This window comes from Apteryx rowi, unplaced genomic scaffold (genome assembly GCF_003343035.1).
Source record: "Apteryx rowi isolate R43461 unplaced genomic scaffold, aptRow1 scaffold_6, whole genome shotgun sequence".
In the NCBI taxonomy this organism is placed as follows: domain Eukaryota; kingdom Metazoa; phylum Chordata; class Aves; order Apterygiformes; family Apterygidae; genus Apteryx; species Apteryx rowi.
In genome coordinates, this window is record NW_020450871.1 from 7207365 (window position 1) to 7225076 (window position 17712).

The 17712-nt window shown below is 40.0% G+C and overlaps 1 protein-coding gene across 1 annotated transcript in view; it reads left to right on the forward strand.

The window, feature by feature from the left end:
• The first annotated feature begins 3371 nt into the window (after positions 1–3371).
• DNAH3 (dynein axonemal heavy chain 3) overlaps positions 3372–17712 on the forward strand; it is a 74181-nt gene continuing 59840 nt past the window's right edge. The window contains exons 1-8 of the mRNA XM_026083302.1: positions 3372–3467; positions 4941–5042; positions 7634–7859; positions 9390–9459; positions 11875–12064; positions 12614–12803; positions 15417–15612; positions 16759–16884. Coding sequence (XP_025939087.1) covers positions 3435–3467; positions 4941–5042; positions 7634–7859; positions 9390–9459; positions 11875–12064; positions 12614–12803; positions 15417–15612; positions 16759–16884 — 1133 coding nt within the window. The 5' untranslated portion in view covers positions 3372–3434. The remainder of the gene's footprint in view (positions 3468–4940; positions 5043–7633; positions 7860–9389; positions 9460–11874; positions 12065–12613; positions 12804–15416; positions 15613–16758; positions 16885–17712) is intronic.

Here is a 17712-nt window from a genome sequence, read left to right on the forward strand (position 1 = left end):
CGGCCCGTCCGTCCGCCCGCCTGCCGGATGCGGCGGCCGGGGCCGGGGCCGGGGGAAGCGCCGCCGCTGTCTCCTCCCCGCGCGGGCGAGAGCCGGGCAGGGCCGCGCCGCGGGCTCCGCCGCGGGTCCCGGCGGGGCGGCCCAGGGCTTGCTTGGGGCCTGCCGCCCCCCCGGCGCTCCGCAGGCCTCCCGGGTTTGGCGGCGTCAGGGCACCCCGTTACGGCCCTGGGCTTTTCGGGGCTGTAATTAAGGGTGGAAGATGAGGAAACGCGAGAGATGGTGTAATCCCTCCCACCGAGCGGCCGAGGCGCTGGCGAAACTCGGGGCGCAGGCGGGTGACTGCGCAGGCCGCGGCGGGGGCTTCGGGCTCTCGCTGGGCTATCGCAGCCTTGCCACGAGTCACAGCTGGACGTGCCAGAAACGGCTAAAACGCAGGTGTTAAATCCCAGCCTCCCAAGCTAGAGGGGCTCCTGCCTTTGGGGTAGGGGGCCAGGAGGGCAGTTTTTGGCAAACTGTGAATTTCCAGGCCGCTGTGCGGCACGGCACGGTGAAGTTGGCAGCAAATGCTTCGCCTGGCGAAGGCAGGGAGCCTGGAAAGAAGCGCTCCCGCCTCCCCGGCCCTGGGGGCCTGCTCCCACATGCTGTTACCTCCCTGCTGCCTCCCAGGAGCCTGGGCGGCCGCGGGGCAAACCTGTTTGGGGAGCTGCTCCTTGGGAACAGTAATCGTTCTTAAAAATCTGCTGGGTTTTCAGGAAGATCAGGGCTCGCACTGGGATTAGAAGGGGCTCTGTTGAGCCCGAGTGAGCGGCTGGGGCGGAGGCAGACGGCACCACTCGTTTCGGTGGTGCTCCCTTAGGTGCGCTGCACTACGCCTTGGCCTTGCCGTTTTGTAGAGCCATTATGGTGGTCTTACATGCAAGCTTAAAACTTTGGTGAATACCAGGACTTTGTGCTATATAGAATTTTTAATGCTGCAAATTACTGTCACAAATCAGTAAAATATTCATGTTTCTCATGACTGCTGTTAATCAGCCTTTCTGAGTGGTGCCACCCGTGGGAGTATTGCAAAACTGAATATTAATGGATTCATGATTATTTTTAAAGGCAACAAAATAAATAGCATGTTTAATTTGGAGCATGCCAGTTTTGTAATGCAAAGAGAGCTTTTATAAATTATGTGACTTAGCTGGCTGCCAGAATTGTGTGTCTTTGAGGTGCTGATTTCAATGAGCTCTTCAGGTATAAGGATCTGTGTAGGTAGAGGAAATAAATGAGAACCTATATTAACACTAAAAGCACAGCACAGGATACCAAAAAGAAGAGAATGGTGAGGGAGAATTTATTTTGCCTAAACTGCTAAAATATTTGTATCTGACGTTAATAAAGGGCATAATATAATAGCATTCCTAGAAGACTAGTTTATTTATAAAAGAGAATTTCAAATTTTGATTTTTTAATATATTTTTAAAGGGAGCATAGGGAAAAATTAGCTGGTAGAATTATAGTGTGACATAATCCAGTGATAATGGCAATATAAAGTTTAATGGCTCTGCTGTGCTTAGAACTGTATTGAAGACTTTAAATTTCTGGCATGTTTTCAAAACATGCTGTAGCTGCAGTTTGAGAGATAGTCTTGTACGTGTTGGTAATTTATTTTCCTACCATGCATAATTATGCATTCTGCTAAAAATTCATATATAATCTTTTTCTATATAAAATAACTGATTTTAATGCTTCCCAAGCAGCACAAGTAACTTATTTAACTTTAAAGGGCATGCATATAAAAGCATCTGAGTCGTACACAGAGAAATGATAGTTACCATAACTGTTGCTTAATTGAGCTTGTCTTCATGCCAGCATCAGCCTGAATTAGCAGGAAAACGCACGTGTTGCAAACGAGCACCAGGGTGTTTGGAGAATTCCCAGGTGAACTAGCTGCGCGGTTGCCAGTTCCCGAACTAGCAGTGCTGCATCTTTACCCTGCGCGCTTGCAGGGCAAGTCATCTTGTGTTTGAAATGCAGCCAAAGTTATGGCAGAAGCTTTCACGTGTGGCCAGGAAAGGACAACTCTCAACTTTTATCTTGACCTAACACCAGACACAAGGAAGACAATGCCATTATGTCAGGGATATCAGCCTTTCTCACAATCTACAGAAAACAGAATGAAAAATAGCATCTAAAGATGTTGGCAAAGAGTTTGCGTTGGGTTGGAGGGCTGGCTGGGTTAGGCAGAGGACCTGGTGTGAGGCCTTTCTTGAGGGTCGACATAAAGAGGCTGCTCTAGATACTATGTCTGGTAGTGACGGCTCAGATTTGTGAAGGGTCTTGAAGGAGGACTCCTTGAACGCAGTGCCAGCCATGAGTGGGAGGCCAGTGCGCAGGAAGAGACTTGGAGTAGATGAGGGTACGAGTATGCCACCTGCTGTCGTCAGATCTTTCCAGAGTTTGATTCAGAGTCATGAGAAAGTGCTGGAGAGATTTGGATTCAAGAGTTTGAATCCCTAATGTTTTTTTTTGTCCACTTCTTGCTGTGAAAATTTGCACTTTTCTTGCTGTTATTGTTATGGGAGCTCCCTTGCTGCGTTTACTTTAGCTCATACAATGTTCTGGGAGAAACTACTGGAAGTTTTCAGAGGTAAAATGAACCCGCACAATAGCATGTTGGTTCTGGAACCGAATCTCCCTGACCGCGGCCCCACGCAACGCTGCGCTGCAAGGGGCTGTTTGCCGTCAGCGGAGGGGAGAGAGGGCGGTGGAAATTCCTGTCTCCTAGCACCGGCAATGCTGTAACTCTGGCAACAAAGCTGAGGACTGAACGGCAGTGTCGGAGCAGCTCCCGGAGCTGGAACAGGCGGAGGGACTGGCAGCGAGGGCGCCCGCAGGTAGTACCGCTTTTACCCTGCTCACAGGTGCACCCAGTGGGTGTGTAAGGCATACATCTCCTTCTCTTTTCCCTTTCCTTTTGGTGTGCGTTTCTCTCTCATGGCAGCAGGTGTGTGGATCCATGTGCTGTGAATCACCGTTTGGGCCCCAGAGGCCCCGGGACATTAGAAGAGAACAGGCAGTGGGAAGGAACCTGGTTAAGGAGAGGGTGGAAAAAACTTGTTTGAAAGATATCTGGAGAGTGTTAGGGAGTTTAAGGTGAAAAGTGAACTTGAACAGGAATAGAGAAAAAGAGTATATGCTCTGGAGGGGAAGAAGGCTTAGTGTGGGCTACTTGGGAGAAGGACGGGAACAAGGAAGGAGAGAGTTGGGAGAGAGATTTTCTTCGTGGCAGTTTGGATAGGAAGCTACATGGGTTGATGCCTTCTGTAGTACCTGAAACGATTCTCTAATTCTTTTTCAGTGCACATAACTACAAGGATGCTCATCTTGAGGGGGGGGACCAAAAACTTTTAAGCAAGCAGCAAACAGCTTGATGGAAGATAAACACAATGAAGCCAGCACAGACCCCAAGGCTCCTGAGGGTAAGTTCTTTCTACTGGGGCTGTGTGAAAGATCGATGATGGTTTCAAAGCTTCAGATGAAATTGGCCCTTTCTGAAGGCTTTGGCATCGAGAAAAACTCGATTTGAAGATGCTCCTTTTTGTTCAATATTCTTTGGACCTTAGCCTTTATAAAATACTCCTTATTAAGGATTCCTTTGCTCAAGCATTTAAAGTAGGAAGTGTTAACTTTTGTTCGTTTTAAAAGTACCCTAAAAGCCAAATCCTTTGGTCATTAATCAAAGATAATTCCTGCTGCCTGTAGTAAAATAGAACTTGGCAGTGATAATGTCTCCGGGGAGGTGTGTGCTGGAGAATGCCAAGGAGGTAAATCGGATCACTCCTTCCTCAGATTTTATTTCTGAATGGGCTGTATTTTGATGCTGAGGAAAGCACAATTTTGTCTGCTTGAAAACCAGGTTTTGGGAGCCCAGTCTTCCAGTCATATATCAGAAGTCAATAGCCACTTGCTAAAAATGTATTAAAATTATGTAAAAATGATTATACATTATTCAGACAATTGTATTGGGTAATAACTTGCTCTTTCATGATGATTTAATGCACTGGTGTTCAGATACTGCATACTTCTGCCTCTTTTTGCTGCTAGTGTCACTTCATGTTTTGGGGAATTTGTTCCTCATACATCTCCTAAAGAAATATGGTTTAGAAAAAATTGAAGCAGAATAGGAGCGGGTTTTCAGCCTATGGTATAGAAATTTGCTATTGAAAAAACATCCCAAAACACTGTGGGCTAAATAATTCTGAAAAAATACAAGAAGAGAAATTATCTTTTGAGAACTTTGTATAGTGTCCTGGAAGGCTACCTCAAAGTACCATCTCCTTGAAGAGGTAGAACATAGTCCTAAGACACGTTAGATGTTCTTACATTTGCATTAAAACACTTTGCAGAGCCCTTATGAGTAATCTGTCCTTTCACTACGTTCTTTGCATCCTGGCAGTACAGCTTCTTCTGGAACTGAGTTGTTACTGACATAAAAAATCTTGCCTTCTTTTTCATCCCAGTGAAGCCCTGTGTTTCTGTTCTGCAGTTCACACAGCTTGGACTGTTTCGTTGTCAGTTTGACAGTCTGAGATGCTTTAATATTATAATATCCAGTGTTTACACTATTGCAAACTCCATACAACATGTATTCAACTAAAAATATTTTAAAATGTTTGAATTATTTTCAGTGATATAGAAATATTTTAGTGTTTTTTCTTAACTCTGACATTTATTAGTAAATAGATAGTTTATCAGATGACTAGAGAATGGTGTAACTTGAAAGCTTGTTTTGCTGAGTAACCCACTCTGCAGAATGTCCTTTTCCTTAACATTAGAAAGGTTGTAATATGTCATTTTCAATGCAAACTGAAAGTCTCTGTTTTCCTGAATGAATCTTTTTCAAAGCAATGTAGTTTATAAATGTTTTTGAAATTGTTTTCAATTCCCTCTAGTTGCAAAATGATTCTGTATATAACATGAGTCATTCAAAAGGCATACCGGAATTACCACCCCTACCTGCTTCTGCTTCAGCTGTGCCTTCAGAATTGTATCAGGTATGTGCTATCCTCACTTTCATCAGGGTATCCATTAAATTACAGTGCTAGAATGATTTTAGGAAACTCTAATTAAATTACTAAGTTAAAGTACTAAACAGGTTGTCAGATGCTTCATTAAAAGTGTTATTACTGCTTCTATTATGATATGGACATTACACTTTGGAAGTTTAAAACTGATCTTTAAATTTATGGTCCATTTGTATTAGTATTTTTTAAATTTTGAATTAAAATTAATTTTGAATTTAATTTTGAACTTAAAAACTCAAAACAGTTAATTCAAAATTTTAAAAATACTAATATTAATGGACCATAAATTCAAAGTTCCTGGGAAAGGAAGCAAATAGTAATATTTTATTTTTCTTCCAAACAAATTGTGATTTTGTTTTTCTCCACATAAATACTTTATGGCAGAGCACAAAAAAAAATGAATTAGAATGCTGTTCTAAAACCAGCTGAGAGCTTGACAGGTACAGCCTTGATCTAAAGGGATAGCTTTGCACAGCTGCACAACTACAACCAATACTATATGACACAGGAATAAAAGTCGCCTGTGCTAGCGGTTATGGGAGGAAGAGAAAAGGGATGGCTTTCCCCACGCTAAATGCCTCACAGTTGCTTGTGTGGCAAAGTGTGTGTCAGTACTTCAGTTCATCTAGAATACCTTGCATTAGCAAGATAATGTTTGTGAAGAAATCAAGGTAACTTCTGATGGAAAATGTGTTGTTTTGGACTTTGTTTAAAATTAGGAAATTTTAACTGAAAAAGATACTCTAACGGTAAAAAAAAGTGAAATTTATTTTATTTGACAAAGATTTGTATAAAACTCTTTTATTTTCATCTGAAAATCAGTCACACTTCATAGGTGTGCATCAAAGGTTTATATAGGACATGGGAGAGGATTTAGCCAGGCCTGAAACTCCTGTGTCATGTCAGGTCTGTTACATAAATGGTAGATTTTGACAGGTGACATTCTTTGTTCTTTTCCAGGAATGGCTGTTTTTTTTTCTGGCCCACTTTATGCCCAAGGGATTCCCTTTGGTATCACCATTAGCAGGGCATCTGCACTGCATCCAGGAAGGTCTTGCTCCTAGTGGGGAAAAAGACACAATTTAGAAAGCGGACCTAATTCAGAGGGGAGCTGAGAATTCAGAGCTTATGCTGACTTCAGCAGTTCCCAAAGATGCGCAGTGACTTCCCAGGGAAAAAACTCCAAATCTCTGGATTATTTTTAATTCATGTACCAGTTTGTTCCACAAAACTGTAATTCAGGGACCTGCTCATCTGTACTATTTGCATTGCTCCGTGCCTTTCTGGAAAGCTCTCAGGTACAAAGCGGGTGGAAGAAATTGAACTGAAAATATTCTATGAAGCTGCAGAAGCTAATTTAAGGAGCATGACTGCAGTTCAGCAATAGCGTGAATGCCTTTTTCTTTGCTGATAAGATTAGCCTTGTCAGTTGGAAGAAGAATGCAAAGCAGAAGTAATAATCTTACCTTATCACCTATTTCAGATTGACTGTTTTGTTATCATTCTCACTAAAGCTTATGATAGATTAAGAAAAAATTCTTAGCTGCATCTGTGGGATAAATGGAAAGTAGCTATTCTGTGCTTTAATACACTGTCTTTTCAGAAATTATAACATGCTCATCAGCTGTGAAGATGAATTTAATAGCAGCTCCTATGGAAGGGCAAGAGATATTGGGGAACCAAAGATGGGATATCATGAACGTATTTAGAAGCTTTTTTAAGAATGATTTAAAACTGATGGTAGTAATGCTGTGCTATAAAAGGAAGACATGAGTGATAGGGATATGGTTTGTTATTCCAACTAAGTAAAAAATCTTTAAACAAGATGTGATACAGAACAGAAGTTAAATATGAATTTAAAATGAGAGCTATAGGAACCATGATATGAAGTACATTAATGGTTCTTTCTTATGCACATTTTCTCCCTGAGGATGAGTGTAGCTTCGTATTTCTTGGTCTCATGTCCCTTATAACTGTGAGTTGTCTCATTAAAGTTTGGACATTGGGACTGATGACAAGTCAGTCAATAGATACCGAGTCACCCTAGAAAGAACATGGAATGAACAGACAGAAGAAATCTATTACAAATCTTTTATTGGTGTGGGAGAGAGAGAAAGATAACAGCTGAATTTGTTAACTCATGTTGTCGTTTACCTGTCATGATGCTTGAGTGTTAAGTGCAGACAAGTCATTAACAAAGGCTTGAGAAAAAAGAATTTTTTTTTTTAACTTTAACCAAATGTAAGGAAAAGAGAAGAAGCAAGAGGGAGATGTGGTGGGAATAAATGGTACTAAATAATGTGCTAGTACTTTCTGTTATTTATAAAAATGCCTTGATTACGCAAAAATGCATGAATACTCCCACTGAAGAGCTGTGTAAAATTACTCATGTGTGTGTGGAGCATTAGGATCTAAGAATAAAGTGGTGGTCAAATGACTCTCACTGAGTGGGAATGGTGTATTTTCTCTTTATACTATTGATCTTTAGCCGTGTTCTATCTCCAAGAAGCCTCTTAAAATCACTGTGCAGTGTAAGACTTCTTTTTTTTTTCCAATTTCAGCTTGTCCTTAAGAACAGCTATTATCCTCCTTTGATGCAGCAAGTGTCATGGACTTTGGCAGTTCCATTCAAAGAACAACGTTACTACCGGAGCCCAAGTGACTCCATAGCTAATAACTACACTCTTACTGCACGGGATCTGAAACTGAAAAATGTGCACAAAGTAGAGTCCTCCTCAATGGCAAGCGCATCACTGGGTTCAGCAAAGCAGAGAACAGCCTCACCGTGTATCCATGTTTGAGTGTGCTCATAGGTTTAGCCTTGTTTATTCTATACATTTTTATTCCTAATTGCTTATCTTTTAAAGCATCATCCCTGGCAAAATCACTCTTTCCTGGTAAAGGCTCACAAGCTTATCACCTCATGGTCATTATAGACAAATTTCCAAAATCAAGAGTAACTTTAGTAAAGGTAAAGACGGTTTTTGACTGATTTGTTAGATTCATCCCTCCAAACAATTGCACGCAGTTATTGTACGGAGTCGTTTGCGAAACCGAAAATGGACAAAATACAAGTTAGCTGTTATTATTGCTAGAAATAAAAGTTGATTCCAACAGCAAAACACAGAAACAAGTTCAGCGTGCACACCTGTTATGCTCACGCTCACAAGCCTAGCATAGGAAACAAGATGGGAGATAGGCATTAAAATGTTCCCTTGAATATCAACTCCAAATGACATTGTTTAATACACTGCTCATGTCTAAACCATATAATTGATGTATTTGTTGGCAAACCATACATATATATGTAATCTTACAATATGAGATATTATATGCTGTTGATTCAACATGACATTGTGATATAATACAAACGGGGTTTTTAGGAGTTGTAAAACTCTTGCTGTTCAAGCTTACCAATACATGCATCAAACACAGCCTAAGAAACCTTTTTTCTTTTTTATAAAGTGTCTTACCATTTGCAGGTGTCGAACTAACTTCATTACTTAGTCTGCATGAATTCCAAAACCAGTCGATTATGTCAGGAACTTTATTTCCTAGTCATCTAATTAAATGTCTTCTGTATCAAGGGTAAAAAGTCTGTACCATTCATCAGTCTATCTGTTAAGATACTCATCCTGCATTGTTGCTTTGCTTCCCTGAAGTGTTAGAAATTCAGTTTCTTTTCCGTGGGATAGATGAGACATATTAGCTTCCATACCCGCTTACTCCCCTTGCACACTATTTGAGAAGGGTTTGGTTTTGCTCATTAGATCTCTTAACAGTTTCTTTATCATATACCTGATTCCTCTCACTGGACTTCTCAAGTAAATGGATAGGATGTGGCAAGCAGGCCACAGTCTATTTCTTGGAGGAAAGGCATGACATGTTCATTTGTTTAAAAGGTCTGCTTATTTTACTCTGAAAAGCACATGATAATAATTTGTACTCCTCAGATTTTTCATGTGCGGCATATTTGGTGGAACTGTATATCTTATTGTGTTGCTTTTAAGTTTAAAATAGAAAGTCCTAATGCTGAAAATGGGTTTTGCAGAGAGATATGTAAGCACTGAAGTCTTAAGCATATGCTGAATGCTTTCCTGGACCTACGTTATAGGCCCAGACTCAGCAAAATCTTTAATGTGATTGAAACATTTTGCTTAGGCCTAAGTCAATAGTAAAGCCTTCTTTGTGGCATTGTATTTTTCTGTTATTTCATTACCTGGTGTAATTGACTTAGCTCTGTTTTTTAGCAGTCTGAAATAATACCCTGTTTGAAATAACATTCCTGTATGTGATTTTCTTAACTGGTGCTTAAAGCTTCAAAAGAATTTGCCTCTTCTGTAAAAAGGCTCAAACTTACAAAAAGAAGTCAGTGTGATTCTGATAGGTAATGTACTGTAATGTTAAAAAGATACAGTTTATTACACTCAGTTTGGGTATCTGAGCTGTGCTTTAATTTTTCTTTTGACTTGGATGCTGATGAAATGTTAAGCCTCTACAAAAAGTATGTGTCTCAAATCTGAAACTGCAGTGTTTGCTAAATGAGCACCTTTCCCTGCTTCTTTGAGGCTGGGCAAATTTCACTCTTGGGCATGCCAACCAAAAGGTCTTCCTTTTCTGATTGCTGACTTGAGAACCTAGAGTTTAGTTTGTAAAAATGTAGTTTGTAGAAATAAAGCCACTCAGTTGTGCTGTGAGTGTTTAAGTGCTCTATAATGCTCCTAGAATTATCTCCAATTTGGCATTCAGCTGTAATGGATATTTGTATTTTGATGCTTGTTCTCTTCATCTGTAAAATAGGGAGAGAAATAATCCTCTTTGAAAGTGCTATGGCAGTGACTTTCTTAATCGTTATTAAGATAAAATGATGGTGAGTAGCATAAAAGAGACAGACGCGATGTTTAAATTCTCTTTTCAACTACCTCATCCTGGAGGCCATCTCCAAGCATGTGGAGGACAAGAAGGTGATCAGGAGTAGTCAGCATGGCTTCACCAAGGGGAAATCATGCCTAACCAATCTGATAGCCTTCTATGATGGAATGACTGGCTGGGTAGATAAGGGGAGAGCAGTGGATGTTGTCTACCTAGACTTCAGCAAGGCTTTCGACACTGTCTCCCATAACATCCTCATAGGCAAGCTCAGGAAGTGTGGGCTAGATGAGTGGACAGTGAGGTGGATTGAGAACTGGCTGAATGGCAGAGCTCCGAGAGTTGTGATCAGTGGCACAGAGTCTAGTTGGAGGCCTGTAGCTAGCGGTGTCCCCCAGGGGTCAGTACTGGGTCCAGTCTTGTTCAACTTCTTCATCAATGACTTGGATGAAGGGACAGAGTGCACCCTCAGCAGGTTTGCCGACGATACAAAACTGGGAGGAGTGGCGGATACACCAGAGGGCTGTGCTGCCATTCAGAGGGACCTGGACAGGCTGGAGAGGTGGCAGAGAGGAACCTCATGAAGTTCAACAAAGGCAAGTGCAGGGTCCTGCACCTGGGGAGGAATAACCCCATGCACCAGTACAGGTTGGGGGTTGACCTGCTGGAGAGCAGCTCTGCGGAGAAGGACCTGGGAGTGCTGGTGGACACCAAGTTAAGCATGAGGCAGCAATGTGCCCTTGTGGCCAAGAAGGCCAGTGGTATCCTGGGGTGCATCAGGAAGAGTGTTGCCAGCAGGTCGAGGGAGGTGATCCTCCCCCTCTCCTCAGCCCTGGTGAGGCCCCATCTGGAGTACTGTGTCCAGTTCTGGGCTCCCCAGTACAAGAGGGATGTGGCACTACTGGAGCAAGTCCAGCGAAGGGCCACAAAGATGATTAGGGGACTGGAGCATCTCTCTTATGAGGAAAGGCTGAGAGAGCTGGGCCTGTTTAGCCTGGAGAAGAGAAGGCTGAGAGGAGATCTTATCAGTGTGTACAAGTATCTGAAGGGAGGGTGTCGAGAGGATGGGACCAGACTCTTTTCAGTGGTGCCGAGCGACAGGACGCGAGGCAACGGGCACAAACTGAAACACAGACACTTCCATCTGAACATGAGGGAAAACTTTTTCACTGTGAGGGTGACAGAGCACTGGAAGAGGTTGCCCAGAGAGGTTGTGGAGTCTCCTTCTCTGGAGATATTCAAAACGCGCCTGGATGCAATCCTGTGCAATGTGCTCTAGGTGACCCTGCTTGAGCAGGGGGGTTGGACTAGATGATCTCCAGAGGTCCCTTCCAACCTCAGCGATTCTGTGATTCTGTAAGGACTTGATAGTGTGGAGTAAATAAAGTATGGAGGGACATACTGAAAAACAAGGCAAAAATTATTGAATAACTGCTTGTTGGCTGAATATTGTTCGTCCTAAGCAGTGTGGGCAAAAGTCATATAGAAAACAGTGTATAATCATGCAAGTGAAGACTGTAATATAACACGTATATGCAGATGAGCCGAGTTAAACTTTTGGCTCAGACTGTTAAGAGTTTGGTGAGATAATCACCTGAAAGGTGGGGGGAGATCTCAGGCAACCTAAATAATAGCGCTAGCAGGACTGCCTCTGATGGAGTTGCTTTTGAGATATTGCCTGTCTCAGTGACATTGTACACCTGAAAAGTTTACATTATATTAAAATGGCATGTTGTATTCTTTCTGTTAAAGTAATACATTGTGCTATATAACTTTGCTGAGTTTTTTAATGAATAATTGAAGTACTTCGTTATAGGCTACGCTCATCCTCAGTACAGTGTCAGTGGCTTATATATGCTTGGCATTTGTCCACATTGATTTAAGAATCCATTACAGCTTCTTTATTCACTATATTTGTGTTCTTTTGTTTCAGAAGTACACCAACTTTGTTAAACAGTTCAGAGCCCTTTTCACTGTATGTACCTGGTCATGTGCCAGAATTAAATGTCATACATTATACAGACAACCAACCATTAACTCCAGAAGAACAACTGGTTATCATGCGCTTACATGAGGAAAAGATCTATAAGCAAGAAAAGCCACCTTCAGAAAATGATATAGAGGTATTTACTCTGCTTTTTAAGGTTGAGAAAAGTAGCAAAAATAATCATCAGCAATATATATCTGTGAACTGTTTACTTAAAAACAGTTGAGAGAGGAAGACAGTGCACGACGTTTAGAAGTTGTAAATATTCAGTGTAGCTAAGTGCTGTTAAATCTTAGGTCAACTCTGTACCTTTCCTGTTTGTTTCTTTCCAGCTACTCAGTCTGCTTTTTGTTCTAAAGCGTTTGCAACTAAACCTATCTTGCCAAATTCTTAACCTCTCACATTGTTGGCTTGTGCACCAGACATCACTAATTTAATACACTGCACTTAGTTCTTTTGGTATATATGCTTATACTGAAATGGATGGAAGTATTGTAAGAATGTCAGGCATTGGCAGTGCTTTGAAAAGAACCAAGAGACAGATAGCCAAAATGCATGATATTCAAGTGCCTTTCAATTGTGAAAAGGTTTCAAGAAATAAAAAAGCTAAAAATATTTCATTATATTTCATTACCTGTCAGAAAAGTCATACAATAAGCTTAATGTTTTAAACATTATTTTGTAGAGATACTGTTACTACATATATAATGGAGTACAAGAAGACATGCTGGCACCTCAGGACAAGGAAGTGATGAATGTAATTTTAAAGCGTATTCCGGCTCATATTCTCACTAACCCAAACCTGGAGAATTTACTTGAAAGTTTAAAAGAAGAGATTAAGGCAGACTATCGTATCAACCTCATGAAAGCCATTGGTAAGACTCAAAACTTATTAGCAATTCAGAGTGTGTAAATGTTTTGTGCATTTTGAGAGCAAGTCTGCATTCTGTTCTTAGCATCCATGGAGAGTTCCCTTGGGGTCAATAGAGCTACAATAGATATCTGAGAATATAATCGATGATTATGCAACATAAAATTCCAGTTTCAACAAATACCTATTTACTAAGCCCTACACCCCATTATTTAAATATACAGTCAGTATACAGTTTAGTAGCTCTGTGTGCTTACAATCTTTTAGTCTATTCCTGTTTTATACTCATTCCTAATTCAAATCCAAATTGCATTCATAATGCACAATTCTGTATAATTTCCTCAGATATATAAAAGAGGGCGTGGATCAAATGATGATGGACAAGGAGTGATAATCTTAATTTGTAGTATGAGAAATTCAGATCAATTATTAGGAAAACTTTGCGACTGAAAACATAGTGAAGCACTGCAACAAATTGTTAATCAGTGGAGGCTTTTAAATTCATGGTAGACAAGAATCTGTCCACAACAGTCTAAGTATACTTGATCCTGATGTGGGGAAAGGGTAAACTAAGCTTTTTAAGCAGATACTTCCCAGACTAACATTTTTGTTATTCTACAGTAAATCACTGTTACCCATTAACAGCCAAGTTTATCTGTCTCAACTCCAGTGAAGACAGATATTACACTGAGATCATATCACAAGTTCAAAGGTTTTCATTTAAGCCATTACAGGATTAATGAAAATTAAATAGACGATGATTATATGGTATTACACTGTACATGTTCAACAAATAGAAATCATCATAAATAAATAAGTACAAAAGAATGTCGTAAATATTGAAATTCAGTTGACCAGTGATCACTGAATGTAGCACCAAAATCCAAACATGCTGCTTTTTTCCAGACCTGGGTATCTAAAATGTGGTCCAAATATACAGGCCAAATTAGCTGTTCCTGTTTAATCTTGTGCCTCAGCTCTAAGTTACAAACTTTCAGTGACAAAGATGTCTCCGTATTTCACATCCGTATACCAGTAAAACTATGTTTATATTTACATTCATATGGGTGTGATAGGTGTTTCCTACTATTCAACACTTGGCAATTGAAAGAACTCTTTTAGTAGAAAATACCCATTTGAAAAATGAAATCAGAGCAGAAAAAAGCATAGTTCATCTGAACTGCAGTCATTGGACTTCAGAGGTCAATTCAGCTAATCTGCTCCTTACCAAAGGAATGGGGGCACTCAGCATTAGCCTGCCAGCTTTTTTACCTGGTTCTTTCTCTTTGTGTTGGGTTGTAAATCAGTGATTAACTTTACCGAAGTATAAAATGAACATAAAAATTGTTCTGGCTGAAGGAGTAGGTGATGGCTGTGTGTTTGCTAATACGTTGTAGTCTTCAGAGAATGAGACTGTATCTCAGGGTAGCTTGAGTGTGTAAGGTCAGTTGCTGTCATTGCAGAATGTTCCCTCTGAGGCCCTAGTTTCGTAGTCGTGTTAGGTTGATCTACATCCGCATTATGGCCAAGAGGGAAGTGGTTTCATAAGAAATTAGACTATGCTTTCACTCCTCTTGTGCATGTATATCTGTTTTTATTTTAATACCTCCCTCCTGTTAGATAATCTCAAAGAAATTCAGCATAGTGGACCATGACTTTAGATAGTAGACTATGACTTTGGAGAAATTCAGTGCGTATTTTATGAATGTATGTAGAGGGGCAGAAGGGAGAGAGCTATTAATTGCCACTCAGAGCACTACAGAAGGAGGTGACCTCAAGGCAGACAGTGGAGAATTCATGTAGGGTCCTCATGGGTGAGATGCAAGCTGTAGGTAACAAGGCTTTGTTGGATCTGCTGTTCATGAAGTACTTACCTTATATTAGTAAAATAAATGAAAATTAAGCTGTGATGAGTGTCTTGGTGATCAGGATTTCCTTTGATTGTATTTTGTAGAGTGCCAAACATGCTTGTAACAACAGACATTATCTTCTTAAAATGATCTAGGTAAGAATTAGTTCCAGAGTTTAGAAAATCAAGAGATCTGGTTTTCAAATGGAATATATGATCTCTCAGAACTGGTATTTTGGAATTGACCAGTTCCTGCTCCTTCAGATAAGACCAAACATTGATTGTGCAGTGAGTTACAATTGCTTCCCAACTCTTGCACACGAGATATGTCTGGAGGCATGAAATCTATTTCCCCTTATAATACACTGAATGAATAAAATTATCCATTTCCTCTTAAAATGCAGATGCAGCATTTGGCTCTTGGGTTTTCCAGGTGTGAAATACTTCCTTTTAATTTTCTTAAATGTGTTGACCAGTGTGTGTGGCATCTCATTCATTTATTACAGTTTGACATAAAAATGAAAGAGTGAATAGTTTTCACTCTGAGTTCTGTAACCTTTGATATCTTTCTAAGTCCCCTTTAGTTTGTCTTTTTTGGTAAATTCATTATTGTGCTATATTTCATCCTAAAAGTGTAAAAGTAACTATATGATACTGCATAAGTTTTAAATGTACAGAATTCTATGACTTTCTGAACTGTGGAGATATTTTGTTTGCACATACAGGTTTGACATGCAGTCTCACAAACTTATATATGATTTGTTCTAGTTGATTACATCTTGATGGATCCAGCTGAGAGAGAGAGACTGTTTATTGGAAATACCCCACGCTCTTTTCCCCAGAGAGTGGTCCGTGCCCCCGTCCCATGGCATAGCTCTTACGAAGAAGTGAAAAGCTGGAATGAAAGCAATCTATTCACAGTGAATCCATTGATGCATACTTTGCAACAGCTCTGGCTTTCTGAGTAAGGGGTCTTGTTTATAGGATCATAATTAAATTGAGAATGTTCCATTTTATGGCTTGGTTAGAGTGCATCTGCTGACTTCTTTACCCATGCTACTGAGATCCTGGTGGCACCTGCTCTTTTTGCTTCTCTAACCAAGCATGCAAGGTTAGAGTTCTTCCATGGATAAATTATTTTTTATTTCTTCTCTTCATGACCCCTGAAGATAGTTCAGATGTTTGTAGAGGAAAATGACAAAATCTGATCCGTCTTCTAAAGATTTTTTCACCACACCAAAATAGCGAGCCTGTAAGAATCTCAGCATACAATGATTGCTTCCTGCAGATTCTGAGTGCAAGCATTAGTATGTATTTCATGTCTACAAACAGTCAGGAGTAGTTACTCAGTGCTATGAAAATATCATCCCCTGTGTTAAATATGTTGCTGTTAAAGTAAGAGTCCCGCCTCAGATTAAGGGTGATTTGGGATTCTTGTCTCGATTCCTGAAATTAGCAAAAAGAGGGCTTTCATCTCTCTTAAATTTGAGTCACTTTCAGATGTCTGTAATTGGAGGTGTGAAATCACTGGGCACTTTTGAAAATGGAGAGGCATGTTTTCTTGTGGAGTTAAATATGTAGTTAGTAATCTTGAGAACTGCTTTCTATATTTAAGTAACATTTGCAGGGATTTCAGTTGTTGTTTGTTACAGACTGTGATATATGCCATATTGATGAAATTTTATTTTTTTTCTGTACAGGGTAGCCAGGACTTATTACTATTAATGTGGAATAGAAGCAGGAATTGTCATTCTGTATGTTCTTTAATGTCTGGATGCATTAACAAATCTAGGAAAAGGACAGAAATGATTCCAACCATTTTAAGAAAAAAATTACTTTTTTCTTAAAAATTAACAATTTGAAGTATTGCCAATACAAAGTGAAATTCATGAGGCCTTAACATTTGCTAAGAGCAAAAAAAAAAAAAAACCCCCCCAAAAAAAACCACACTGGAAATGTACTCATTCTACAACTTTGCAGTGAAGTGACATGCATCAATGAAACAAATATTATTTGTGTTTTTAAGTACTTTCAAGACCTTCCTGATTCCTTTTTATATTTTTTTAACAGAATTCCTTGAAGTATCTGCTCTTTGTATTACTTTCTATAGGTACAGTCATCTAAGGTTTGTTCGCACAAAAGAAATGCTTTGTGGTGACCTGCCACTGCTGTCTACTGAATTTAAGGATCTCATTCGAAGACATTGTGTGGAAGCTCATGATATTCTTCAGAACAAGTCAGTGCCAACTGCAGTAACAGCAGAAAAATAGAGCATCTTAGGCTTATTCACTGTTTGCCAATGAGAAAGTAAATGATCTAACGAATGAAGCTTTCTAAGTGTTAGGAATGTGGAAAATTCTTAGAGATCACAATTTTGGGGCTGCATTGATCTTACAGCTTTGCACCTGAAAGTGTATTTTTTAAAGGCAACTTGACATCCTTATTTACTTCAGTCAATTTGGAATAAATTAAGCAGATGTGTTGGAAACCTGTGAGTTTTAAGGATTTCCCTTTGAGCTGCAAATGTTTATCCACTTGTGGCATTAGCCTGAATCATTTTGCTTCTCCTCTGTAAAACCCTTGAAATCAGTTGAACTTAGACTGACGAGGGAAATGGCTCTTTGATTTCGTTCAGTGCACGGAGAAGTTTGAAAGAGATCTGCTTGTGAATAGAAATGTTTCCTTTTTAAAACTGTTTCTATCTTCAGTTCACTGCAAATACTTGTTGAGCCCTGTCTTTTTCAAAGGATTTTTAGGAAAGCTGTTGAATGGCTCAGGTTGAAAGATACCAGGCCTAATAACATCTGTATCCCACAGGTCTTAGAGCCTTCAGGGTTTTTGTTTGTTTGTTCTTGTTTTTTAGTTTACTAGAAGCCATAAAAAATCGGGGAAAAACTAGGGAGCTTTATAAAGCAGGCTGTAGACTAAGATGACACTGGTCCCAACCACAAGGCTGACAAAACAAAGGGAGAATATGGTTCTTCTCTCGACGTATAGAAGAGCAGTAAACATCTTGGGTGCTGAAAGGGCTGTTGAACCTACAAGAGGGTGCTTGTACAAGAAC